The sequence below is a fragment of the Nyctereutes procyonoides genome, unplaced genomic scaffold (genome assembly GCF_905146905.1).
Source record: "Nyctereutes procyonoides isolate TBG_1078 unplaced genomic scaffold, NYPRO_anot_genome, whole genome shotgun sequence".
NCBI lineage: Eukaryota > Metazoa > Chordata > Mammalia > Carnivora > Canidae > Nyctereutes > Nyctereutes procyonoides.
In genome coordinates, this window is record NW_026575140.1 from 75,071,789 (window position 1) to 75,097,285 (window position 25,497).

General features: G+C 55.7%; 2 protein-coding genes across 12 annotated transcripts in view; one reads left to right on the plus strand and one right to left on the minus strand.

The window, feature by feature from the left end:
* Nucleotides 1-206: 206 nt before the first annotated feature.
* USP2 (ubiquitin specific peptidase 2) lies at nt 207-25,406 on the minus strand. Of its 5 annotated transcripts, XM_055304910.1 has the most exons (16): nt 25,289-25,354; nt 24,230-24,523; nt 23,173-23,779; nt 16,509-17,326; nt 16,125-16,310; nt 4,940-4,990; nt 4,313-4,436; nt 4,027-4,138; nt 3,814-3,924; nt 3,570-3,634; nt 3,247-3,350; nt 3,083-3,163; nt 2,851-2,929; nt 2,518-2,625; nt 2,226-2,346; nt 207-1,959 (listed from the first exon to the last, which is right to left on the minus strand). In XM_055304910.1, exons 4-16 carry the CDS (start codon nt 17,283-17,285, stop codon nt 1,872-1,874), a joined length of 2,007 nt encoding a protein of 668 aa, XP_055160885.1. In that variant the 5' UTR covers nt 17,286-17,326; nt 23,173-23,779; nt 24,230-24,523; nt 25,289-25,354; the 3' UTR covers nt 207-1,871. The 5 variants fall into 5 exon arrangements, with proteins under 5 accessions (XP_055160885.1, XP_055160884.1, XP_055160883.1 ...); XM_055304909.1 differs by lacking the exon at nt 23,173-23,779; XM_055304908.1 differs by lacking the exons at nt 23,173-23,779; nt 24,230-24,523 and having other exon boundaries at nt 25,289-25,406.
* Nucleotides 8,855-25,497, plus strand: part of LOC129496708 (uncharacterized) — a 283,680-nt gene continuing 267,037 nt past the window's right edge. For 2 of the 7 annotated variants that reach the window (XM_055304918.1, XM_055304920.1), the window contains exons 1-2: nt 8,855-10,065; nt 25,278-25,343. The gene's annotated coding sequence lies outside the window, so the exon portion shown is untranslated. Of the gene's footprint in view, nt 12,675-24,550; nt 24,690-25,277; nt 25,344-25,497 lie in introns of those variants that run through there. The other 5 variants (XM_055304916.1, XM_055304917.1, XM_055304914.1 and 2 more) reach the window with 5 other exon arrangements.

The following is a 25,497-nucleotide window of genomic DNA, read 5'->3' on the forward strand; positions in this document are numbered from 1 at the left end:
TAACTGGTGAATCCAGATGAATAGCATTCAAAACGTGTACTATTTCAGTTGTGTAGCGTTGAAAAATTTAGACTAGAGTGGGCAACTTTTTCGAGAACTTGGAATTCACGGTCTGGCTGAAGCAGTAAAATACCTAGGGACTCATCTGCTCAGAGCTCTTCCTGGGTGCAGACCCTTCCCAAATCAAGATGCCATCACTTACCAACTTCTCAAAGCTATTATTTATTCTGTACAAGGTTCCACTGTACATCAGACATTCTTCTACTCCTGCTTACATAGTAAACAAGTGCACATCAGCCCTTTGGCTCAGGTTCACAGGGCTTCCCTGGGACGGGCGGGGAGGGGGGTCAGGCCGGTTCAGCTTTGGGCGTCTTTCTCTGATGCCGCCTCCTGGGAGCATTGGCAGGCTTCAGGCTCCAAGGGGCACAAGCTGGGCCCAGCTGTGCGGACGCACCGAGCTTCCGTGCCTTGGTGCTGCACAGCTTTACTCTCTCAGCACCAAGTTATGTCCAGCCAGTTAGGGCAAGATCACACCCATGGGAGAGAATCGTACAGCTGAGGCAAGAGGTCCCCCAACACCCAGGCTCCGGCTCCCGGGGCAGGACTGCAGACCAATGCCGGGAGGGGCTGAGGGGCGGCATGGGCATCCCTGAGAAACTCGGTCCAAAGGGCCTATGTCTAGGAGGCTCTGAGAAGGGGCAAGGGCACGAAGGTCAAGAAGAAAACACGTTAAAAGGGAATAAATTATGGTTGAGAGTGGCTCTAGGGGTAAGGGGCTTGTGCTATCCTTCCAGCAGCTGGGGAGCAGACCAGGGGGGGGCGTAGAGGAAGTGGGCAGGAAAAACTTGATACATTACCGGAAGAAATCTCCTTCTACCAACTCTCCTCTCCGCCTCACCGATGCAAACCAAGCCCGGGGTAAGGGCAGGACCCCCATCTCCCCCAGTGGGGTTGAGCATGGCACTGGGGAAAAGGGAAGAGGCTGAGGGATATTTCAGGGAGGGGCAGTTACCCCCTGGTCCCCAAATGCTATAAGGCACAATTCTTGGAGGCAACTAGATTCCATCCAAAACATTAAAAAAAAAAAAAAAAAACTTGTTAGATCCCGGGTCTACTGTGGCTGTGCTTGGGGCTTGGCCAACACCCCCCGAGCACCACTGGGGGCTAGCATCAGAAAAGGTGTATTTGAAGAACTTAAAAAAAAAATAACCAGCACAATGTCCCAGCTGTGAAGAGGTGTGAAGGAGAGCATCTCCAGTCTGAAAACTTTAGTTATGGTAATTAAAAAACAAAAAAGTTGGGTTTTTAAAAACCCAAGTCAGCTCTTTTCAAAGTCGTCCCCTTGTCTGTCCCCCTGGAGTTAGCAGCGTTAAGAGGGCTCTTGGCTCATGGGTGTTTTTCTTGCTTCTGGACCAGTGAGCGGGGGTCCAGGTGAAGACTGTGCCAGGCTCCGGCGCCGGGGCTTCCGGGCAGCGATCCTCCCAGCAGGCTCCAGAGGGCGCTGTCTTCTCGGGAGGAGCAGGGGCTGGAAGGGCAGCAAGTGGACCAGGATCTGCTCCCCACAGACCGCTGTTGTTTATTACACACAGGAAAAAAACCCACAAGCTTAAAAAACGCAAACAAGAGAAGCCGAGGGGGCACCGTGCCAGCTCCAGGCTCTGCGTCCTGTCGATCTTCATGCCAGGGGCGGCTCGGGAGCTCCTGGTTCCTCGCTACAGATCCTGACCAGGTTGCAGCCAACTCCTGCTCGGCAGCTTTAGTTTACTTTATTTCTCTCTTATTTGTCAGTTTTTTTTTGTCTTAAAAAAAAAAAAACACTTAGGGTGTGGGGCCACCCCGGGGAAGGGAGAGAGGGATGGAGCGCCTCTCTGCTACATGCGGGAGGGCGGACTGGCCAGTTCATAGAAGAGCAGGTAGGCGTCGCTGGTGCGCACTTGGCTGGAGGACATGGGTGTGACGCTGCAGAGAGAGTGGAGAGAAGTCAGAGCCCTGCGGGGGCCCTGGGGACACAAGCTGAGTGCCGGAGGGGCGGTGAGGGCCCGTGGCTCCTCTCCCTGGGTGCCCTGGAGCCCATCTCTTCTAGGAAGTCTGCAAATGGGCAGCAGACTCCTACGTACCACACGGCCTCTTGGCACTGACCTCTCCTATCTGGTCCAAGTGGAAGCCACACAGATGGGCGAGGTTCAGGCGTCTGCCAGCAGGAGCCCCGCCTGAGACCATCTCACCTGGAGTCATTGAAAGTGTGCCATTCGCCTGTCACTGGACTCCGGCAGTAGGCTGTGTAATGGCCGCCCATGGTGGTTCCAGAGTGATTGGACACAGCGTACAGGTTGTAAACAGCGTGGTCTGAGGAGGAAGTAGATGGGTTCAGGCCCCCAGCGTGTTCCTGCCCCACGTTCCCTCTCCCTCCTGCTTTTCCTAACTCACTCTGCAGCCGCTTCCTTCCACCTCGGGGCCTCCCATCGGGATTTTAGGCACTTGTGCCTCATTTCTGCCCTCCCAGCTGAAAATACTCACTGGTGTTTTCTGAGGCAAATTCTCTCAGGTCCAGGTCTCTTAGTGGGAAATTCACAAATGTTGTGAGCTTGCTGGTTCGTATCCTGGATTCTGAGAACCGCTTCAGATCTGGTGTTGATGTAAGTCAAGGACAGAGAGGGTGGCGAGGGTAGTCAAAGTAAAGGGGACAAGGCCCTAAGAGGGTGATGCCCTTCCCAGAATCAGAAGAGCAAAGGAAGGAAAGGAAAGTCAACCAAATTTCCTTTTTTCCTACTCTGCTTGCCCTCACTTTGGCCCCTTGTCACCAGCCACTCTCTAAAGGTAAGTCCCCGCCATGGTGGATCTTAAGGATACGGAGCACCAAGATCTTTGGGAACCTCTGGATGGAGAACTTCTTTATACATCGTTTTCTGGCTCGGCAGCGACAGCATGTCTGCAAGACATGACAAACAGCTACAGAGGACTTGGGGGAGAGGTCACTGGGCCAAGTCTATTAACTCCTAGGCTGCGTCTGCAAGTGACAGGTCTTTCCCAGAGGGGTCTCTTGGGCGTGTGCTCTTGCTCCCACGGAGGGGGGGGGACTTACTGGCTTTTCATCACCATCAAGCACATCCTCTTTGGTGAAGAGCCTCATGCAGTCCGTTAAAGTTACCTCGGGATAACCTCGCTGGGAGAGACAAAAAGTCAGAGGTCAATGACAAGAGAAGGTAAGAGTGGGAGATCCCAAAGTAGGGCAACAGGGGCATGTACCTTAGCGATGGGCAATGAGAGGTCCCAGAAGGGATCAAAGACAGTAGAGCAGTAACCACAGTCAGTACAAGTCAGGGAGCTCTTTAGCTGCCCAACAAAGAGATCTGCGGATGAGATGGGACAGCAGAGCTTAAACTCAGAGAAGGAACACACATCTCCTCTGGGCTGCATGCCCTCTCGGTGCTCCTGCCTCTGTCCGTGGGAAACAGGGCAGGAGGGGGGCTCCCTGGGAGGATGATTCATAGGGCTTTTCATGCTCACGCTCTGCTCAGGCGAAATCAGTGAACAGGGAGAGCAGGCATTCCTCCAATTAATACACTTACCCCCAATCCGACTGTCTTCCCGTTCTAGATATTTCCTCCACATCTGTCGTCCTTTCTCATCATCACTGGGAACCCGAGAGAGGGAGACAACTGGGTCAGAGTGCATGCCATGAGAAGTCTAAGAGCCTATCAGTCTAAATGCTTAATATTCCAAATTCTCTCCAAATTATTACTCCCAAAGAAGTCAGCCCAAAACTCAAGTTCACCAAGTTTTTCTTCCCCACAGCATTCTCCTCTTACTTACGGAAGATGATCGAGGTTCTCGGGGTTGGACTTGGGCCTCACTGTCACTCGGTTCACCTCATTGTGGAGCCCATCCAGAAGGAAGCGAAGAAACTCCTGGGCATCTTGCTGACTGAGTCCAAAGGAAAGACAGTGAGCAAGGCCTCTTGTTCCAAGAACAGGCCTGCAGGGGCCGGCACCCACCCCGGGGGGGACGTGTCTGCAAGGCTCTTACTTATAGCCGACGAAGCGTGGTGCATATCTCTGGATCTGGGTCTTGAACTCAGATGGGCTCACCACATCGTTGGGGGATGAAGTCCATATGGTTTGGATTAGTTTTGCAAACTCTACCGGGAGGAGAGGGGACACGGAGAGTAGGGGTGACATTTTCTATGAGAAACTCAAACTAGAATCCATCCAAAAAGAAGCTAAAGAAAGAAAAGTAGGAGGGACACACAGAACACACTACTACTGCGGCAATACTGGAACAGACAGAGAGAGTCCAGGGATGGGCTCCTCACCTTCCATGAGGGCTGTGTGTACATTGCTGCTGTGGCTGAGATCCCGCATATAGAGCCTCTGGAGGCAGTAATCCCTCAGCTCCCGGGTGTTGCTCAGGCACTGCAGAATGGAGTTCATGAAGCACTGCAAGAGATCATCTGATCAGTAAGACAGAGACCCCTGTCTGGTCTACTTACATAGTGCTGAACGCCCTCTGGTTCCTCTACCAAAGAAATGACCACTCCCACAGCCTCAAGTTCCTCTTCTCGTAAGGGAACGCGAGGCACAGTGAGGCAAGTTCCCACTACCGGCACAGGTGACGTAACTGCTTATTTACCATAGAGGTGTACAAGAGGGTGTGGGTGAGCTGGACGGGAGTGGGTGGGAAGGGAGGGATGTCCTTAGGATCCAGGGAAGGAGCTGACAGGAGGGCAACTCCCCTTTAGGCAGTGCTTCCTGCTGGGGGCCTGGGAGGGAGGCAGAGCCCTGGCCATTCTGTAAAACCCACCATCCAGGACGGGTGGGTCTCAAATGGCTTCTAGAGGAGAGGGAGTCAGTGGCAGCCAGGAAGGAACAATCATTATATGGTCCCAGTCGGGACAGTAGGGGGTGGCCTTAGGAAAGAAGTAGGGCTGGGAAGAGCTCACCGTGTTCCCAAGGTTTCGAAGACCAGCCAGACCCTGGGCGCTCTTAGAATTCTGTAAGCAAAGAGCACATGGCAGGTGAGGCTGAAGGCAAAGAGACTGGGCCTGCGCTAGGCTCCCTCAGGCAACCTTCTGCCGAATGGAGCCATGAGCATTAGGCACACACGTTACTCTCTTCAACACACAACACAAATATTCTCCAGGGTTCTCCTTTCTTTGGTCAACATGTGTTTTCTCCTATTCTGTACCTTACTCTTCATTCTCTGCCCTACTGGAGGTGGAGATTAGAACCGGAGCCTGGGAATTCGTGTGTTTGATTCCTGGCTACAAGGAACTCCGGGTCCCAAATCTGGGCGCTCTCGCAAATGACCCACTTTTCTACCCCTGGATGTCCAATACATGAAGCAGCTGTCATAACAGGCACTTCAAGGAGATCCTGAGACGTTCAATGACAAAACCTCTGAAGTGAGTTTAGACCTTCAGCTGGGGCAAACTGAAGCAGGCCTGCCATTCTGAATTGCCCGAGACAGGTGGAATTCCTTCCTGCTGAGCTCAGCTCCCAAAGGCTGATTAAAGCCTGGAGAATCCTCCCTGCCAGGCTCAGGTTTCCACATCCTGACTGATCACTGGCTGGGAACCCCTCTGACGACGGCAGACTGTGGCCACATAGAGGTAAGCGCCTGGTTGAAGTGTGCCACTCTTGTTCTCGCCTCTATCGTGGAGGCTGGTGAGGGAGCTGGAGCAAGACAGCAGCTGGGTCCCAGGTCTCGGCTAATTCGGGCCCTACCTCGAAGGAGTCAGAAGACCTTTGGGCTCAAAGGGTTAAAGAAACAGTGTGCAGATGAGCCTGCCGCCCCCTCTCTCAGGGAGGGGACGGAGAGCTGGTGACTCTGGAGCAACACTGAAGCAACACTGACTGGGGCATGCGTGGGGCCAGCTCAACCCTGATCAGAACAGGAGCCTGAAATAACTCAGCTAAAATTACTCATGCCGTGTGCTGACAGCCTCAGAGGCTGTCAGCAGCTCAGAGCCCATGAGGTTGTCAGCTTGAGGGGGTGGGGTGGGGAGAGGCAGGCTGAAGGAGGGCTTTTCTCAGGAATTGCCCTGCTGATCCTACAAGTAAGAGGATCCCTTCTTGCCAGGTATCAGATCTAACACCACCAGGTAGGGAAGGAAATATACTCAGAAGAGAGACCTGGTTTCCACCTGTAGTTAGAGAGCCACGCTTATTGGCAGCAGGGGGGGGGGGGCATAAGCATCCTTGAACTCTGCCAGTGTTGGCAGTATATGGCCCCAAACACAAAATTTAAATCTCACCTTTCTGACAGTCTAAACCCTGATGTTCCAGTAAGAGGACCACAACAGAGATAATCCCCTGGACAAAGACCTTATCAGCATTTTCAGGCAGACCTGGAGGACTCCCCTGGGGCCCAACAAAAGCACTGCAGTCTCCGAGCTGCCCAGAGCTGCCCATTCGGAACCAAAAGTTAAAGCCTGACCACAGCAGGCTACCCGCTCTCCCCTCCCCCAAGGTCCGCTCTTACTCCTTTATTTTTGGCAGTGCTGGTTAGTTCTTACCCCTGGGCCTCAGATAACATCTGTCTAAAGGGGCTGGAGAAGCAAAGCCTGGCGATCATGTCAATGCCCACCCAAGTGGGTCTTCCGCTGAGACAGTAGTCACTCAGCACTATTGGGGGCGGCACAGTGGAAAACTGGATGCATCTCTGTACCGAGGCACTCTGGTGGTGTTGACACGTCTAACTCTGACCCAGCAGAGTGAGGGTCGGGAACAACACGTCATCCCCTATGGTTACTATTCTTGAGGTTCTGACTCTACTCTGGGCCTGGCGGGTGGAGAGATGGAGAAGGGTCCTTTAAGGCTTTGCTAGGACCCTCTTTTTTTTTTTTTTTTTTTTGTAGGGGGTGGAGGTGGCTTGTTCCTTTGTCTAAAATTTCCCGAGTTCAAAATTACTTGCCAATTTCTACGCGCTCTGTGGGGAAGGTGGCTGGATAAGGGGGGGGGGGAGTGGAGGGGAGAGCAGGGCTGGTCTAAGCCCAGCCAGATATTCTTCGGCCATGAATAGGAAATCAGGAGCTCCAGGGAAAGTCAGCACTTTCCATTCTACAGAGGAACAAAATGTCCCAGGAGTGACCTTTCTTATGGTGAAAACAATCCTACCTCAGGGCCTGACGGCGAGAGGCTAGAGGCTAGAGGCTAGAACCGGAGAGGTCGGCAGAGACCCCACACTGCGAGCCTCTCAGAGCCTCTCCCCAGGGGAGCAGGAAAGGGCTCCAGCTGCGGTGTGGAGCGCATATGCAAAGGACTCCAGAGGGTCTGGATTAAGAACTTGGTTACAATTAGTCCTCCGCCAACCTAACCTTGACTTAGGGGGCAACCACTGTCCTGAAAAGCAGATGTCACCTCCTCAGTCAGTGCACGGACAGCATTCATCCTCCGTGGCGGGGCGGGGGGGCTCAGGGAGAGCCCGCGCTGGGTTAATGGGGAGGACACACTAGGGGATGTGGGTCACAGAAGCAAGGCTAACTGACGTTTGTGCCTTCACACTCAAGACCCCGGTAAAGGGCTTTCCTGCTTACTTCACCTGTGCCATGAGGGTCAGCCATGAGTCCTGGCCGCAGCCAAGGAGCCTGGTGTGGCCCTGGCTCGGGGCAGTGCACGCACTGCCAACTCGGGAGCTGGTGCCTGTTACGTAAGATCTGTCAAGCTCTGGCCCCTTCTCCCTTCCCGAAGGGGGCAGTGCCCAGCCTCTGGCCCCGGCATTACCCTGGGGCGGCTACTTCATTTGAGGGCTCCAGCGCGCACTTAGCAGAACTGGGGAGGGCCGAGACGGAGAGAGAAGTTGCCCTCTTTCACCTGTGTGCGACTCCTCTGCCCTTCACAGGGTCAAAGGACCCCCGCTACCAACCCTTCGGGGGAGCGCCCTCGGGGCCAGCGAGGAGGGGGCGGCTCTGGCCCGCCAGCTTTTTCTTGCTGGGCTTCTGGCCTTGGGGTCGCAGCCGCAGAGTCCAGCGCGCCGCCGGCTCCCCCACACAGCGGGCACCGGTCAAGGTTACGCTTTCCTGCACCTGTCCCGAGAGGTGCCGCGCATTAGGAGCCCACGGGCCACCTGGCCGGGTCGCGGAGGGGGAGGGGCGGGGGCGGGGAGGGAGGAGGGGCTGGGACCTCGACAAGGGGAGGGGGCCGCGAGTAAGCCTGAGATCACCTGGGGAGGGGGCATTCCTTGCCGGGAGACCCTGGGAAAGGAGGGGTGGGGGCCGGGAGAATCCTCCCCCGGCCGCCGGGGCGCGCGGCACGGGGCGGGGGGGCCGCGTCCCGGGAGGCGGCGGAAGCCCAGCCCCCCCGGCGTGGGGGGCCCGGGGAAGGGGCCCCGCGTACCTTGGCTTTGTTGAGCAGGAGCCCCACGAAGGTGGAGAGCAGCAGGGAGGGGGAGAGCGGGGAGCGCGGCCGCAGCTCCTTGGCGAGGGCGGGAAAGGGGGCGGCTGCGGGCTCCTCGGGCAGGGTCACGGTGTAGGAGGTGCGCATGCTGGGGGGCGGGCGGCGGGCTCGGACCCACGCCTAACGGCGGCACCGGGAGCGCGGGGGCACCGCGCGGGGCCACGGCCCGGACGCCGAGGCCGGCCAGGCCGCCGCGGGACACGGTCCGACCGCGCGCTCCTCCGCCCCAACCTCCCCGGCGCGCGCCGCCAACCGCCCCGGCTCCCGGCTCCCCGCTCTCGCGCTCCGGCCGACTGGCGGCCCCGCCGGCGCCTCGGGCCCCGCGACGTCAGTGCCGGGGGCGGGGCCGGGGGCGGGGCAAGCGCCAGCCCCGCCCCCCGCAGGCCGTGGCCCCGCCCCCAGCGCCTGCCCGCGGCCCCGCCCGCCCCCGCCCCCGCCCCTCCCGCCGCTTGGCCCCGGGCCCCGCCGCCCCCCGCCCGCTGACCGCGCGGGCCGGGACACCGCCGAGGCCCGGCGTCCCCGGGAAGGGGGCGGGACGGGCGGCCGAGCCCCCCGCCGGCCTCGGGGTCCGGATCCAGGAGGACCCCGCTGGACCAGGTCAGCCCCGGTGAGCTTCCCCCCTCCCGGGCGGCTTGCGGGTCCTGATCCCCGGGGGCGGCCGGGCCGTTGGCGAACCCGCTGAAAGTTCCGTGCGCGCCCCCGGGGCAAGATGCACTTGCACGCAGACTTTTTTTGCACGTTGCTCAGGGGGCACTCAGGCCCGCTTGGAGCCCGACACCCACACAGCCCGCGAGGGTCTCGATGGGCCCCCCGGGGTGAGGAGGATGGATTGACGTGGGGTCGGCACTGAGCTCCCCGCTCCGTCCCATCTCACCCCAGTCCCAGTTCGTCCCGCTATCAACAGAGGCAATGCTCCGATGTTATAAGGTACAAGAGGTCACTGTCCCATTTGGCCCCAGGGAAGAACATTTTCTGGCTTCTTCTATCCAGTTACCCAACTCCAGCTCTCAGAGAATCTCAAATTTTGATTTGTTTTGGGAGGTGGGGAGAAAGTACCACGGCGGTGGGGAAGCAGATGCTCAGCTGGGGTGGGGGCGAGTGTACTGCTCTGACCCTGAGGGCGGCAATGCTTGAAGAGCAGAGGTCTTCCCATTTTGTTTTGGATGCTCCACCCCCCCCTCACCTATGGGGACCCACACAGAATCTGCCTAGAGAAAGTATCTTGTTTGGAGCCTGCTGGCTATTTTTAGCTAGTATTTTTAGCATTTAAAAATACTCTGAGAAGCAGCAGCGTGTGCTGTTACTCATCTGTGGCCTCCTTCTGTTCCTCTCTGCGTGCTCATCGCCACATGTACACGCGCACTGCACACACGACCACAGCCACATGGGGGGATGTATCCAGGACACATGTAGGGAGGGGATGAGGCTACTTGATGGTAAGCGAGGGGGGGGCACAGGATGAGGATGGTGAGCTCCCCAGTCACTGTCTTCCCTCAGTGACCAAATCCTGGACACATTGCTACAGCCTTTTCCTCCCTGCTTCCCTCTTTCCAGGCACAATCTTTGGAGCCAGTCCTACAGTGTCTGCAGGAATGCGTGCATTTAATGACGCCACACCTCTGCCCCCAAACACCTGGAGCACCTGACTCTTGCATCCAGTCCAGAAGCTGAGGTAGTTCTGTCGGTGAGGCTGTCTGTCCACAGACTCCTTCCATTGTCACCACCATGGCTCTTCTCTGTTCCCTGCTGCTAACCAACCTGCTCTTATTTCTCTGCTTCAGCACTTGCCATTTCTCACTTAAAAGACAAAACTGCCACTGATTAAGTACTTACTAAATGCCAGGCACTGGCTAAGTACTTTATATACATTATCCCAGTGAACTTGCATAATTAACACAATGATGGAGGAGCTATTATCTCTATTTTCCAGATGAAGGACCTTAAGTCCAGAGAGGTCAGATGACTTGCCAGAACCACAAAGCTAATAAATGACAGTGTGGGGCTTTGAACCCCAACCTGTCTTATGGCAAAACCCATGCTTTTAACAATTACCAGGAGATTCTGGAATCCCCTTTCCTGCTCCCTGCCATTACCGGCTTACAAATTCTGCGCAAACCTTGTGTTTTCCACCAAGCCCTCTCTAAAGAACTCCATCCAGCTTGAAACACCCCATCACTGCATACCCCTTGTCTGCTGGCATTCAGGTTACACTGTACTAATTTATCTTAATATGTTTATTTTTGTTTTATAAGTGTCTTTAAGTCTTCTGTAAAGGGTTTTAGATCATGTGTTGATTATGCCATCACACTGAAACCTCCTCAGGGTCAGGGCTGTGGATTCTCTTAGTGGGTGCTTCATAAATGGTGTTGATCTCATCTCTAAGTGGGGGCCAGACCAGGCTCTGTGGGGTATTCTGGAAGTTCCACTGAGCCTCACAGGGTGGGGTGAGTCTGGATTTGCATGTTGAGTAAGCACTGTCTTGACAGGTGCTCACCTACGGGAGCATTGTGCCTTTTGCTCCATGACTTAAGCCAGCGATAGGAGTACTCCCACCCCAGGACATCCTGGCATTCTGCTAGCATACTCACTCCCTCTTTCCTGGGATGTAGAAGGTTAGGGACATTGCTGGGAGCAGGGGGGTCTAGATGAGGAAAGCTACTTGCATGGGGGCTCTTTGAGAAGCCTGGGGTACAGGGAAAGAATTCACATAGGGTCTGGTCTTGTCAAGCAGGTCTGACTGCTGCAGGACACAACCAGCAAGGAACCATGGCTCATTTCTCAATTGGCCAACCCCCCACGACACCCTTTCTCCTCGGTGCCATTTTGCGAAGTGGGACGGGTAAAGGATGCATGTAGTCTTCTGGGATCTGAACCTGGCTCCGGTTCTGTGACTCTTTGCCTCAAATGTGCTGAGCTAATCTGAACGGGGCTCATTCCTCCAGCCTGAGACTGCCATTTCTCAGAGCCTGTGCTTGGCCTGTCTTCCCTGTGGTTAAGAAAGCTTCTTCACCTCAAATCCTTTTTGGCACGGATGGAGTATAAATAAATTAGAGTCAGGGTTAGCTCTGTGAGGGTAGTACTGAGAGTATCCTGCTTCCTCAGATCTCACTGATGGCTTGGTTCACGGGTTTGAAACACTGCTCAGACCCAGGCAAATGCTTCCCTGCGAAGCATGTACCTGTCATGACCACCACAAGTGGATAGCCTGGTGGCTCCATTGCCTGATTGAACTGTTAGGGGTGCAGAGTTCTTGTTGGGGGTTGGGCTCCCAGCCCACAAGTGTTCCAGGGGATAGAGGGCCCTTTGCTTCCCTGCATCGCTAGTTCCCACCCCAGGAGGCCAAAAGCTCTGTACTCCTTTGAGCCCTAGGGCAGTCTGGCCTAAACCAGCTGGATTCCAGAGGCCCACACACTTCCCTCCCTTGCTTATATTTCTGTGCAGGTGCCAGTTTTACCTATCCATTGAGGTGAGAGGGTGTAGGGGGCCATGTGTGACGCTCTGGGCCTTGAACAGGATGTTCATTTCTGTACCTGCTGGTCAGTGGAGCGGCTCCCCCACGGGCAAGGAACATTTTGCCAGGCTCCGATTAACTTTTCCCTTGCTGAGCCCCATTCCAGCACCACATTAATTCATGAAGACATCCTGGAGCGGGGTGGAGGAGGAGGAGGCAGGGAGGCTGATGCTGGGCGCTGATTAAGAAATTGAGCCTGGGTAAGGTAGCACTGGGGCCACCAGCCAGGTCACAGCCCATAGCTGGTCTTCAAGGGATGGAGACTATCAATATCTTGCTGACTCTGAACACAAACCCAAAGCGTTTGTCCTTTCTCAGCAGCTAGTACTCCTCCTGGCCCTGGGACCCTCTGGCCTAAGGTCTCCCATGAGCGTGAGAGTGTGTGACCTCCCCATGCTGTCCACAGAGATTCAAGCCCTCAGGAAGTGGGTGAGGGCAGCCCTGGGGTCTCAGGCTGCTAAGCTGGATAAACAAGACATTGGGGGATGCACTTCAGCGTGGCTGAGTAAACAGAGAGAGAAGGCAGGGGAGGAGAGAGGTGGGTCACACTTCTCTGCTCCTCACCCAGGACCCCCAGGGCAGTTCTTGCCGCCTTTATCTTGTTCTCTTTGGAGTAACCCCTGCTCACTGCTTGGCAGCAGTCAAGTTCAAAGTCCCACCCAAGAGTGAAATCACATGACCTCCGCTTACATAATCTCCCTGTCACTTAACAGCTGGGAACCCAAGGCTTCAGGAGATGAGTCAGCAGCCCCTTGGCAAATAGGACCCAGGTACTCTAGGTTCCCAGACCTTTTGCTCCTAACAATAGGTTTCAGAGCAGAGGGCAAGGGTCTAGAAGAGGCCGAGTGGGGAGAATAGGCCGGCAGGCTCTGAGCCTCACTCCCTGGCTCTGCATCTGAGCAGCAGGTACTTTGCCTGATGACTGTGCCCTAGAGGGCCCTGTGCCAACCCCAGCGTTTCTTGGGGAGAGCAGAGGGTAGCTGGGGCAGGGCAGGGTGGGCCCAGGTGAGGGCAGGGCTGAGGCTGGTGGGCAGAATGCCAGGGCTGGGGAGGGAGCAGTTGGAGGGGTGGAGCAGGGGAGGATTAGGCTGGATTGTAGGGGTTAAAGCGCAGCCCTGGCAGGGCTCAGTGGGAACAGCTTGTCCTTCCATAGGCCCAGGGAACAAGAGAGGTGGGGCCAAGGGGGACCATAACTGGGTTGGGCGCTTGGGCTCCTGTTTTCTGCAGGGCCAACCCACCTGGCCTGGCTTGAGTTCCCACAGGCGATGAGTGGGGGTGGTAGTGAAAGCTTTTTTTTTTTTTTTCTTTTTTGCCAGTTCTGAACCATCAGTCCCTCCCCTCCAATCTGTCTGCATTTTAAACAGAAGGCGGAGCCTGGGGCAGCCCTCATTATCCTAGGCTGAGCTGCACCTCCATGGGCTGGTGTTTTGTTGGTGCTTATGCAAGCATGGGGAGGGGGGTCAGAATTCATGTCCACCCACCACCACCAGTCCTTTACTTGTGCTTAGCTGAGTCTGTAATATTCCAAGTTCATGTTGACTGTTACTACGAATGAGGGGAATGAGCCTGGTTAGAACTGTTCTACTCCCTGGTTGGGGACCTGCTTTTGACTCCCCATTATGTATGTCAGATGTAGTTTAAGTCAGCCACCCGGAGAGCTCTTGGGGTCACGGCCACCCCAGGGGACCCTGGGTGGGAGTCAGGTCACACTGGGCCTGGCCACGTGATACAAGGGTGGTCACCTCCCCGTTCCACTCAGCTGCCAAATGCCCCTTTTCTATCTCCTTTTCTACCCACTCTTCCATTGCATTTTGTAGGTTTCAGATTCCTTGACATCCACTGTTTGCTTTGAGCCTCATGACAGCCTGTGAGGTGGGCAGGGCAGGTATGACCCATCCCTTTTATGGATGAGGAAACAGAGCTCAGATGAGAGGTGTCTAAGGTTAAAGAGGCAAACTGTTCGTTCCAGCCTCAGGTGACCTCTCCCTTTCCCACCACCTATGACACTTACCAACACCCTGGGCTGCCTTTTATTGCAACTATCATAAGAACTTATTTCCTCCAGCAGAAATCTCTCTTGCCTCCCAAAAGTGCCTAGAAGGGTACAAGGAGGACTGCCATTTATTGAGCACCTACTATGTGCTGTACAACCTTTGATTCCTCATGATAATCTACAGAGTGGGAGCTACGAACACTAGTTATATAGAGGGAATAGGTTCAGTATATGTGCTGCCGAAGCGAGCACGAGGGAATAGGTTCAGAAGTTAAGGAGCTTCTCTGAGGTTGCACTGCTAGTAAGCGGAATACCGTGAATGAATGCATGAGAAGCTCAGATCCCCCAAACGGAGATCTGAAAAGATGCTGGACCCACTTTTAGAAAGATGTGGTCCAGGTCCCTTGAGCAGGGCTATTCTCTCCTCAGGAGATGGAGCTGGCAGCAGGATGTAAGGCTGAGAGCAGTGAGGAGAGGGGGTGAGGCTAATTCAGGGTGTTACATCACAGACCCACAGGGGCCTTTTCCCACTGGTAGTGTCTCCTTGAGTGTGAGCTCAAGGTGAGACACTAGCTCCATCGTAGGGTGTTCCTGGCTACTTAAGTGTGCTGTGAGCTGTTTCTGGATGGGAAGGAGGGGTGTTAGGGTGGCTGAGTTTGCCCAAGGGCAGTCTGCCACCCCTCCGAGGTCCTCTTTCAAAACTCTCCTCATCTGGTCCTGGAGGTGGAGGAGGGGCTCAGGTGTCCCCTGTGAGAGGGTAGAGGGCAGCAGACCCCAGGGAGGGAGGCTTGAAATAGGCCTGTGTAGGAAGGAGGCAGAGTCCCAGGGGAGTTTGACTCCCCCCCATAAAGGAGGAGACCTTGCTTTCATGATTGGGGCTGAGGGTGGGTCTGCAGTTTCATCTGTGGAGAGGAGGTTTTCAAACTTCAGCATCCTTAAAGGTTACCCGAAGAGCTTATTAAAAGGGCAGATTCCCAGGCGTATCCCTAGAGAGTTTGATTTAGGGGATCTGGGTGGGGCCCAGGGCCCTGAATTATTAAGCCTCACAGGTGATTCCTGCAGACTTCACTCTGAGGAACACTGTGTACCCTAAAGAATCTTTCTCTTCTGAGCAAAGGGAGGGAGCCTCCCAGAGGCCTTTAGAGCCCATCCACTGAGACGTGCTTTCTGATTGCCCCTGAGATGAGCCATACCAGACACGTCCAAGTGAATCATGCTCTAGTCTAACCACACGTCCCTCTGGTAGCACCTATTTCTTCCAAGGCCAGCCTCTGTTGTCCCCTACTCCTCTTCCACATTAGCCCTCCAACATAGCCAGCCTTGTCTTGTCAGGTTCTGAATGTTCTGGGAGGCACCAACTTTTGTGTCTCCCTTGGTGCTTCACAGACAGCCCAGCAAGGCCAACACTCTCTAAGTAATGTTATCAAAGTTGTCCTCTCAAGACCTTTAGTTATGGCAGGCTTAAAGGTCTATGACCCAAAGCCCTGTGCCGATCTTGCACACCTGCTCCATTTGTCTGGACGAGCCTACTAAGCAGCATTTATTTCTTGCTGTGGCATAGCTATTGTTTCCAAAAGGCACCTGTCCTAGAAGTAGGGGACTGGTACATAAGGTAATGAAGGAAACATAACACCCAGCTCTCCTGCCCATTGGCTTGTCTATCCACTCACCTACCCACCCACCCATCCACCCATCCATCCATCCATCCATCCATCCATCCATCCATCCATTCATTCATTCATCTGCCCACTCACCCACCCACCCATCCATCCATGTACCCATCCATGCAATCAGCAGATTAGTGGAACTCTCTCAGCGCTAGGCACATGGGGAGGCATCTAGAGATATGATTTCTTTCTCATCCTCTGAGAGCTTGCCACTCTATGTGTACACCAATAACTAAAGAAAAAGCAGGATGTAGTCAGTACCCCAGGGAGGTGTGTTCACAGATTAGATGCAAGCCAGCCCCTACTGTCTCTGGCAGAGCTCTTCCTTTCTTCTAGTTCAGGCAGGACCGGAATATAGAGGTATGGGATTGTCTAAAGCCCTAGACAAAAATTTCTCCAGCATCTTCTCCAAAGACACATGATAAGCACTGCTGTCCACACACCCTGGTCCCCCCTCCTTCTGATGTCTTATACCCTGATGTTAAACCAGGTGCTCAGGCTGGGAAGTAAAAACCTGAGCAGGAGGAGAGATGCAACCAGAGCAGGGAGGTTTCTCTTACCACAGGGAACACGGGTGGTTTGGGGACCTCAGCATTCAGTTCAGGATGGTGTGAGGCCTGCAGGAGACCCTGGTATGTTGGGTGGCAAAGTGGAGGGTGAGGATTGCAGTGTATGTGGGGGTAGCTGAACATTTCCGAGAGCACTGCTGGATCGTTGTCGGGTGCATGGGTCCTGAAATGGGTTTCCTAGGGAGAGTGGGAAAGCCTCTGAGCAAGACTATCAGACATGCTGAGATGACTTCTCTGGCTGGGGCAGTGGGATTTGGAAAGGAAACCTCTGGCTTGGATCATAAGTCAGATGGAGAGTCCTCCCCTCAACCTGGGTCTTCTACATCATTTGCGGCCTCCCCAGTCCATCACCGGGTCCCCAAGGGGCAAACTCACCATGGTGTCTCGCCCTGGGGAGCTGGAGCGGCTGGACCCAGGGGCCTGGCCCTTGCTTTTCTCCCATAGAGTGTAACGGCCGCTGGGTCGGTAGGTGGGGCTGAGGACTTCAGGGACTCTTGTGGGAGGCGCCTGGGTGGGCAACTGAGGCGCACTGCCCTTTCGACCATAGTTCTCCAGGTAGTCGGCCAGGTACTCGGAGCGGCTGGCTGCCTGGTAGAGGCCCTGCAGGGCACACAGCTCCTTGCGCGTGCGGGCCAGCATGGGGCTGCGGCCCAGGTTCCCAGGATCTATCCGGTAGCTATCTGAGGTCCGGAGGCTGGAGAAATCCCGAGCCAGGTCTGATTGACTGTTCGACCTCCTTTGGGTCAGGGTTACACCCTGGTCGCGGGCAGTCACAGGCAGGTAGCTGAGGGAGCTGTTGGTCACTCCATAAGGAAATCCACTGCCCCCGCTGAGTCCACTCCCTGAAGGCCGGTCAGTGCCCCGAGTCTGGCTCTCGGCCCGCTTACCACCCCCAAGGATATCGGCTCTCAGCAGGGGGCGGCCCCTGTCATAGTCCAGGAGGGAGGAGGGGCCATAGGTCCGGGGCCGGGTGAGGAAGCTGGTTGGGGGGCCTGGCTTAAAACCAAGCTTCTCCTTCTCCAGGAAGGAGGCAGCCAGGTTGGCTCCATAGGAAGAGGGAGTGTAGGTGCCATAGCCCGATTTGGCATACGGGGCATCTGTGTAGCGGGTCGATTCTGTGTAGCGCTTCAGGGTGGAGGAGAGCTGGGACATCCTTCAGGGTGGCACTCTGTGGGGACTGGGAGCCTCATGGGCTGAAAGACAAGGAAAGCAGTTGTCAGAGGGCCCTGCCAGGTTTCAGGCTCCCCCATACCTGCTCTTCATCCCCAGCTCGATGTTCAGCTCGTAGTTCTCAGCCAGAGACAACACCGTCCATTTCCTCAAGAGGTGGGCCCACCACTGAGAAACACACCCATGCCTGTGTATACGTGCACACGTATACAGGCTTTTGCACAGGTTTGCACGTTACCTGTGCATTCACACCTGAGTGAGAGCACCAGACATGAGGTGGCTTTTATAAACCACACAGGGCCATTGCTGTCAGCACACCCTGGCTGCTCTGAGGGCCCCCTTGCAAAGACCCAGTTCTGAGGGTGAGGACTGCCCTACCCTCAGCCGCCCTCCAGTGACCCATGGTATTCCAACCCAGATCTCATCTGCTTCCTCTCTTCAGCTACCACCCTCAACTCCTGGGTTGAAAATACTGGACATTTTAAGAAGTATTAATTCTTCCTGCTTAAAGGAGAGGCAGGATTCTTTTTGGAATCATACATTGTCTGAGCTGGAATGGCCCGACGATCATTTGGTCATAGATCCCTGGTGAGCAAAAGGAGGGTCATGAGAGGCTAGGGGAGGAGGTGGTGAGTGAGCATGTGGCAGAAAGTGGACTTGACCTCAATGTCCAGATCCAATCCCACAATTCTTCCCAGGACATGGTCACCTGCTGTGGTGGGGCATCCTCATGTGGCAGAAACTACTCTCTTCATGGATCTAACTCATATGCTGTTTTTTTCTTTAAAGATTTTATTTATTTATTCATCAGAGACAGAGAGAGAGAGAGAGAGAGAGAGAAAGAGAGAGAGAGGCAGAGACATAGGCAGAGGGAGAAGCAGACTCCATGCAGGGAGCCCAATGTGGGACTTGATCCCGTGACTCTGGGACCATGTCCTGAGCCAAAGGCAGATACTTAACCGCTGAGCCACCCAGGCATCCCTAACTCGTGTTTTAAGTGGAGTTGGGGTCCTGTGGACTTCCAGGGGTTCCTCTATGCAACAACCAACCAGCTGATGCTGATGCCTTGGGCAAAGGGGGCCCCCTAGAGGCTAAGATCCTTCAGTACAGGCAGTACTTCCTGTCTCCACACCCCGCAAGAGGGGCTGGGGTGGATCTGGTGAAGGCACACAGAAATCTCTGAACTGAGGAGTTGTAAGGATCCTAAAGAATCATCTGTTTTAACCTCTCTGTGGTACAGGTGGGAACAGTGACACTGATTTGCCCAAGGTCACAACTAGCAGAGCCAAGACTGGAATCCAGGTCTTCCAGGTTTCTAGCCCAGTACTCTTCCTACTGGACCTTGTTTCACCCCTCCCCATCCAGTTTAGGCTCACTTGAGGACTACCAGAGTCCCTCCATCACCCTACGTGCACAGGCTTCGTCTGGAATGGAGCTGATGAGGTATGAGGGGCAAAGATGATATGGAGAGAGGAACTTGGGGGAGCTCGGGGGGAGGGGGCTCCTGGGAAGGGTGGGCAGAGCCTTCCAGGAACCTCAGAGTAGTGGTACAGGGCTGGTTTTGACTTGTCTCGTGACTGACTAGCTAGGTGATTTTGCACTAGTCATTCAGCCCCTCCGAGCCCCAATCTCCTCACCTGTACGATGCGTATAATCATCATCATTATGGTCCCTACCTCACAGGGTTGTTGTGAGGAATGAATGAGATAATAACACGTGGAAAGCCCTCAACTATGACAGTGGTTATTATCTCTTCCCCCAACCCCCGCCAGGCTCTGGGCCCCTCCTTCGTAGGCCTATAATAATGTCAGGGCTGGCCGTCTCCTGGCCTGGCTGGCTTCTGACCTCAGCCCTGGGCGCCAGGCTTCCCTTGCGTCGCTCAGTGAGATGTGCGGGTGAGCGGGCAGTGGGCAGAATCCAGCCGTGCTGCAGACACTGGCTCGGGCAGCCCACAGCCTGCCTGGCGGCCCAGCACGTTTGGGCAGAGAGGAGCTGGTGCCAAGCCCTGGATGCTGATGGCTTGGCAGAATGCCCTAGAAACTCAGTCCGTGCAGGGCGTGGGATAGGTGCAGGGGGCGGGAGATCACCAGGTGGCAACCTCCATATGGGTCCTAGAACAGAACTTCTAGAGCCTGCCAGAGACTGGCAGCAGTTTTCAGTCTGGGCTGCCTCCAAAAGGCCAGGTCCACATTTACTGTACGCTTTTCCCACCTGTCCCGGGGGACCTCCGTCTTCGCGTACACGCCCTTGCCCACTGCGCTCCCACCTCCAGCATAGCTCCTACTCCTTTCTAGGAAAAAGGTAACTGGAGGGGGATCTTGTGCAGGGTTAGAGGGGAACCATGGCTCTCCTTCCATCTGCTCAGCTTTCTGGGGTACAGAGGAGAGTGTGAAGGCTGAGGGAGGCCGGGCGAGACACAGACGGAGGCACCAGGGTGGGGGCGTGGGACGAGTCCCGCTCTATTTCACTTTGGAGAAACTCCATCAATAATTCAAAGTCACAGAGACTCCAGGTCTCAGGAACTGGGCTCTGGGACACCAGGCAGCCAATCAGATATGACCTCCCCCCTCACTCTCCCTCCCAGGGCATGAGCTCATGCCTCCTCCCATGGCTCTCACTCCCCCTCCTCCACACTAAGACTCCCAGGGAACTGGTATTCTGTAGGCAGTGCCCCAAACTCGTGACCTCTCCTGGCCCTGCTAGTGACGCAGAAGTGCTGGGGCTGAACAAGTTACAAGGGACAGGGACAGACAGCCCCAGGAAGGCCTGCAAATATTCCTTGGGAAGGGTTGCGGCTAGAGGTGGAGTCCCACCTTCTGGCCCACAGAATCCCAGGAGGGCTCCTAAGTCCCCGCTCTCCTGTGCGCTCCAATCTGGCAGGCAAGTGGCAGACCTCCGCTTTGCCACAGCAGCCCTGGGGGGTCATGCCATCACTAACAGCTCCCTCGCAGCTGCTTTTCACTGGGAAGAGGGTCTCCACTGGGGCTGAGGCCTGGAGCATGCCTATCCCCTCCCCTAGCCCCTAGTTTCACTCTTGAGAAAAGTGTCAACACCTTCCAGGTGAACGGACAGCTGGGGTTGGTGCCCCTTGGCATTACCTGGCACGGCTGTCCCTGGAGACTGCAGAGCACACCACGGGTGGGAAAGCAGGCTGGGCCCTGGCTGTAGCCTTGCTGCGCAAGACAGGGACAGGACGGGCACTCACATGGCTTTGAGTCTCCTCGTTGCCACAGGAACGGCCTGGACTGAATGGCCCTTTCATGGGGCAGTGGGAGGCGAGCCGATTGGCTGGGATCCCCCGTCTCCCTCTCTGCCGGGCGTGGGGCCCCTGATGCCCGTCTCCTTTCGTTGTTTACCCAGAGCTGGCAAGTATAGGCATGTGGCTCTAGGCAACTCCTCCCCAGGTGCCCGCCACCTCGGACAGCGGGGGCACTCCACCTGCCAAGCTCCTCCTCCATGTCATCTTTACAGGGGCACCTCCACTCTTCCCTGCTCTGCCAAAGCTCTCCCTCTCTTTTCTCAGTTTCCCCATCTTGGGAGGTGCAACTGCATTCTGTGCACAGAGCCCTCTGCTTCCGGAAAGGACATGTGAGCCCAGCGACCATGGCCCTGCCAAAAGGCACTGAACACCTCTGGACCAGGCACCGTCATCCTGAGCGCATCACAAGTAGCTTCTCCTGGGTCATGCAGCCTCCCCAGAGCACTGGGCTGGCCCTCACCTGGCCCTCATCGCTCGCCTGCTGCTCTTGCAAGTGCACTTCCTGCTCAGCGTCCCCAGAGCCTCCGTGCAGTTTTAGGTTTTGATTCTTTTGGAGAAAGAATTTAGACTCACAAGCCTCATGTGAAGGCTTCACGTAAATCATGATTTACATTAAATCAAAGTTAGTATTTTTATTGAAAATTCAACAACCAGACAAGGAATTAAATCATGAAACTTTTCAATGAAGCAGTTAGCATTCCTACTTCTGAAGTAACTGCATAAAGACTTCTGGGACACCACGTATTAATGTGCTAATCCTCACGATGGCCCCCAGCGGTGGGTGGCATCGTTATGCCCACTTGCTGATGAGGAAACCAGCGTTGGTGGAAAAGTGACGTGGATCCCTCAAGGTCATGCCGCAAGCAGTGGCAGCACTGGGCTGGCACCTGTGCTCTGTCCCCTAACAGCCACCCTGAAGCCACCGCCCCCACTTGGCACTTCTCTCACCCCCCCACCCCCTGCGCTGGCACAGGGTAGGACCTGTGGCATGGGGTCCAGGCAACGCAGGCATCCACTGTCTAGGCAACGGCATGGCAGGTACAGACTCCTACAGGAGGCTGCCCTTTGAGTTTCCACTGCAGGCAAATGAAAGCGAAGCCAAGTGCAACCTGAGCGCCAGGACAATTCTGATCGGCCAAGAGATGGTCCAGGAGGCCTCCATTTCACCCGCAGTGCCAAGCTCCTGAGTGTCCCCTGGTACTGGCATTTAGTCCCAGCCAGGGCCCTTGGCCCAAGGCCTGGTTATGGACATGCCCCTCAGCCTCCTACCCTTGCTGCAGCTTGGCCCACTCCCCAAAGTACCCAGGCTAGATGAGTCAGGGGTTAAAATGAGCCCTGTGTCCCTGGGGCAGCCAACCCCCATGCGTCAGCCACTGTCATTTCCTGTTGCTCACGTGAAGGGCTCCCTAACCTGCCCAGCCAGGGGAGGGACTTGCTCCCCAGGAATCCCAGGCACTCCTGGCCCCCAGGGTAGGGGATAGGTAGTGCCCCACATCCCAGCAGCCTTCATGGCCCCTCTCTGCCCAGATCCACTCTGCTTTCTGGGGTGGAGGCATGCCAGCTTCTGTGGCCTTGCCTCTGCCTGGATAGAAAGCTCCTAGCTTGGTTTCAGGGGTAGGCCTCAATAGAGTTCAGTCCTTCCCTCCTAGGGACCAGGTGTCCAGGACAGGTGAGTGGGGAGTCCCAGCCAGTCCCGCCAGGTGCTTGGTGACCTCAGAGCTTTCCAAAGCCACTTGCTAACACCATTGGAATGAGGCACTGCTGATGTGCTGACCTTGAAAGGTAAAGAGGGCTGAGAGAGGGGTCCTATCTCCCTTCATTTACACTGACTCCCACTCTTATCTGTTTGGGCACTATCTGGGCATAAGCATCAACTCCTAGGTTGTGGGATGTCCTGGCTGTGGCGGATGCAGGTTGGGTGGAGGGCCCAGGTGGGGGCTCTGTGTATACCCTCAGTCCCCAGTGGCTCTAGTCTGCCTGTCCCCTCCAGCCTGTCACTAGTAGCTCTTGTCTCTCAGCACCTTGTGCCGAGCTAGCCACCCACCAGTTGAGTGCCTAATCCTCTTGCATGCCTTGGCAGGGGGTCGTTCAAGGGAATTTGGATCCATCTCTGTCTTTCTTGCTCCCAATAGTTGCCCAAGGGCTGGGAGAGGAGTGAAGGGATGAGAGAGATTGGAGATGAGGGCAAGGATCCTAACTGGTGGAGAAGGGAGTAGGCCCAGGGTAGTATCTCTTTAGCATGCCTTTTGATTTGAGGCTGGGGGGTGGAGGATGAGGGGTAGGCATCTCTACACTTCCAAGAAAAGGCAAAGGAGCAGGCCCATGGGTGGTATTGGTATCCTTAAATTCTCTTTCGAAATGACCTCTGTTGGGAGCTCTCCTGGTGCCCCTTCCACAGGCAGAGTCCCGGTCTCCCTCCCTTTCCTCTTGGGCTTGCCTTTGCCCTGTTCTCCCTGCCTCTGCCTGCCCCCTCCGAGCCTGAGCCTTCCATCTTGCCTCAGGCACCCTCCAGGCCCTGTTGGGCAGCCTCTCACATGCTCCCCCCAAACACAAAGGGTTCCCTGGACAGCAGCCCCATGAAGCTCACATACTACACGGGCAGCTACTGACCTGTGTCCGGGGGCACTGGGCAGGATCTGGGGGCTTCTCCTTCCCCAGCAAGGCAGGGAGCGCAGTAGAGAGCCCAGAGGCTGGAGTCTGACTGGGGCTGGGTAATCCGGAGCTCAGGTTACGGACTCCGATATATATAGTATCTTATCTGACCTCACAGAGATGGCTAGCTCAACTCACTTGCATTCCAGGCCCGGGGAGAATTAAAGGGGCAGTGGCCAGCCCTCCCTCGAGGTGTTGCCCCAGTGGGCCACTGCCAGGCAAGGAGATCGTGCGAGGGCTCTTTGGAGGGGGGCATTTTGAAGTGGAACAGAAGAGGGATCCAAGGGGAGACGAATGAAAAGAGGGTAGAGGGATGGGGATGGAATGGAGAGGAAAGGAGAGCAGGAAGCCTCGGTGCTGGTGCAAATCCTCCCTTTTGAGGTAGAGACCTAGAGATCCGGGGTGCACAGGTAGTGACAGGCGGGACCTGCTCTCAGGCATTCGGTTCCAAATTCTTTTATAATGGACTTCTTTCTAGGCCTGGGCTTGTATTCCAGTTCTTTCCCTTTTATTGGCTGAGACAGTGGGCAAGTCATGTAAGCTGTCTGGACCTTAGTGATTTGATCTGTAAAACAGGAGTAAAGAGTATAATAATGCTATATCTTACCATTGTGAGGATTAAATAATATTTGTAAATTTCCTGGCACATGGTAAAATTTCAATAAATGATAGTAATGATTATGCTGAATACTTCCACTAATTGTTACAATTAATGGGAGTATTTGTAGTTGCACCTGCCACGGAAGCCTTCCTAGGGAGGATAGGGCCTCTGGGCCACCCCTTGGGAGTGCTCAGTTCTAACACTAGACAATAGCCCCGTGGTTTTCTGAGCTGCTCCATGTCCCATAACTGGCAAGGGCCAATGACTCTTGCTATATTCCCAGATGTCCAGCCCATCCAGTGGAGAAGAGCCAGGTCTATTACGGCCCTTTCCCCCTTTGCCTAGAAAAATAAAGCAAGTGCAGCTGCCCCGAGGCTACCAGGAGAAAGCTGCTCTGGGGTGGTTTCACTCTACCTGTCGGAGTGCTCAGGATTCCAAGGCCACAGAGCTGGGCTGGGCAGGCTCACAGAAGGATGGAGCAGGATTCTTTCTTAACCTCTTGGGCCTTGGTGCTCTTGTCTGCTCCCAGTCTGTGTCTCCTGTTTCTCGATGGCTCTCCCTGAGGACTGGGAGTACCCAGGATGGTGCCTCCACCCTGTCTCAGCAGAGGCTACTGACTCAGCTTGGGTCCTGGTGATGCACTTCAGAGGACGCCCTCGTCCCCGGCCCTCATTCCAATCGTCATTCCGACTCCAGTTTGGCACGCATCTACAGTATCAGAGGAGTGGGGGATGCCCCAACCCAGCCTAACCAGCTTTCCTCTCCTCCACTTTATGGGTTTGGACTCGGGGACCTTCTCATGCCCATGCCTGGGGAGGTGGACATCACCACCATCTCCAGCTCAGCCCCATTCTAAAAGCTGCCAGATGAGGAGGTAGACGTTCACTTGTGGGGGGTGGCGGGGGGGGGGGGGGACACCTAGAATGGCTTGGCCAGGGCTTCCCGTGGCTGTTAAGTGTAAGTTACTCGCCCTGGAGCACCGCGTGCCTGCTTCTGGTTTGGGATTGGTGAGAATTTCAAAGATGCCTCTCTCTGGTTTGGGATTGGTGGAAAATCTCCCCTTCCACTTAACTGCTGCCCTCCCCCCACCCCCACCCCTTTGGCAAACTGACCAGAGAGAGCCCGCTGGAGCTTGAACTGGGCGCACACGTGGGGAAGGGGTTGTCAGCGACCAGGCGTCGCTCTCAGGCCATACACCACACGGGGCACAGAGCCCCGGACCTGCCCAAGCAGCGTTTCCTTAGAACACAGTGATCAGCACACAGATGGCTCTTCCTGGCACCCCGGGCTGTCAGCTGGCAGCCCCCCCCCCCAACTGGCGCCCACAGCTGGAGCTCCTCCGCACAGCTGGCGCTCGCCCTACATAGCTGGTGCCCATTCCACCCAGGCTGTCGTTGACACCTCACTTTCTGAGCTCCCGACGACGCTGACCTCCGCATCCCTCCTCCCCGGTCTCCGACAGGTGGCACATACCTGCCTCTTCTCCGAGGATGGACGAGTGGAGCCGGGCGCAAGCATGGAGCTGCGGGTGAGTCCCGGCTGGTGCTGGCGCGGCGCAGTGAGCAGCGGCTGACGCAGAGGGCTCCCCGGCCTCGCTCCTGCCCGCCTCTCCCCCACCTCCGCCGGGGGCCCAGTGAGGACCTCCCCGGGAAATCGGCGCCACCCAGCGGGCAGCCGCCTCA

Coding starts and splice junctions, on each gene's coding strand:
- USP2 (XM_055304908.1), bottom strand. CDS start 17,285: ATGTCCCAGCTCTCCTCCACCCTGAAGCGCTACACAGAATCGACCCGC. Junction 3,351..3,569: donor GGAAGACAGTCGGATTGGGG/GTAAGTGTATTA, acceptor TCTCATCCGCAG/ATCTCTTTGTTGGGCAGCTA. Junction 3,164..3,246: donor TCTCATTGCCCATCGCTAAG/GTACATGCCCCT, acceptor TGTCTCTCCCAG/CGAGGTTATCCCGAGGTAAC.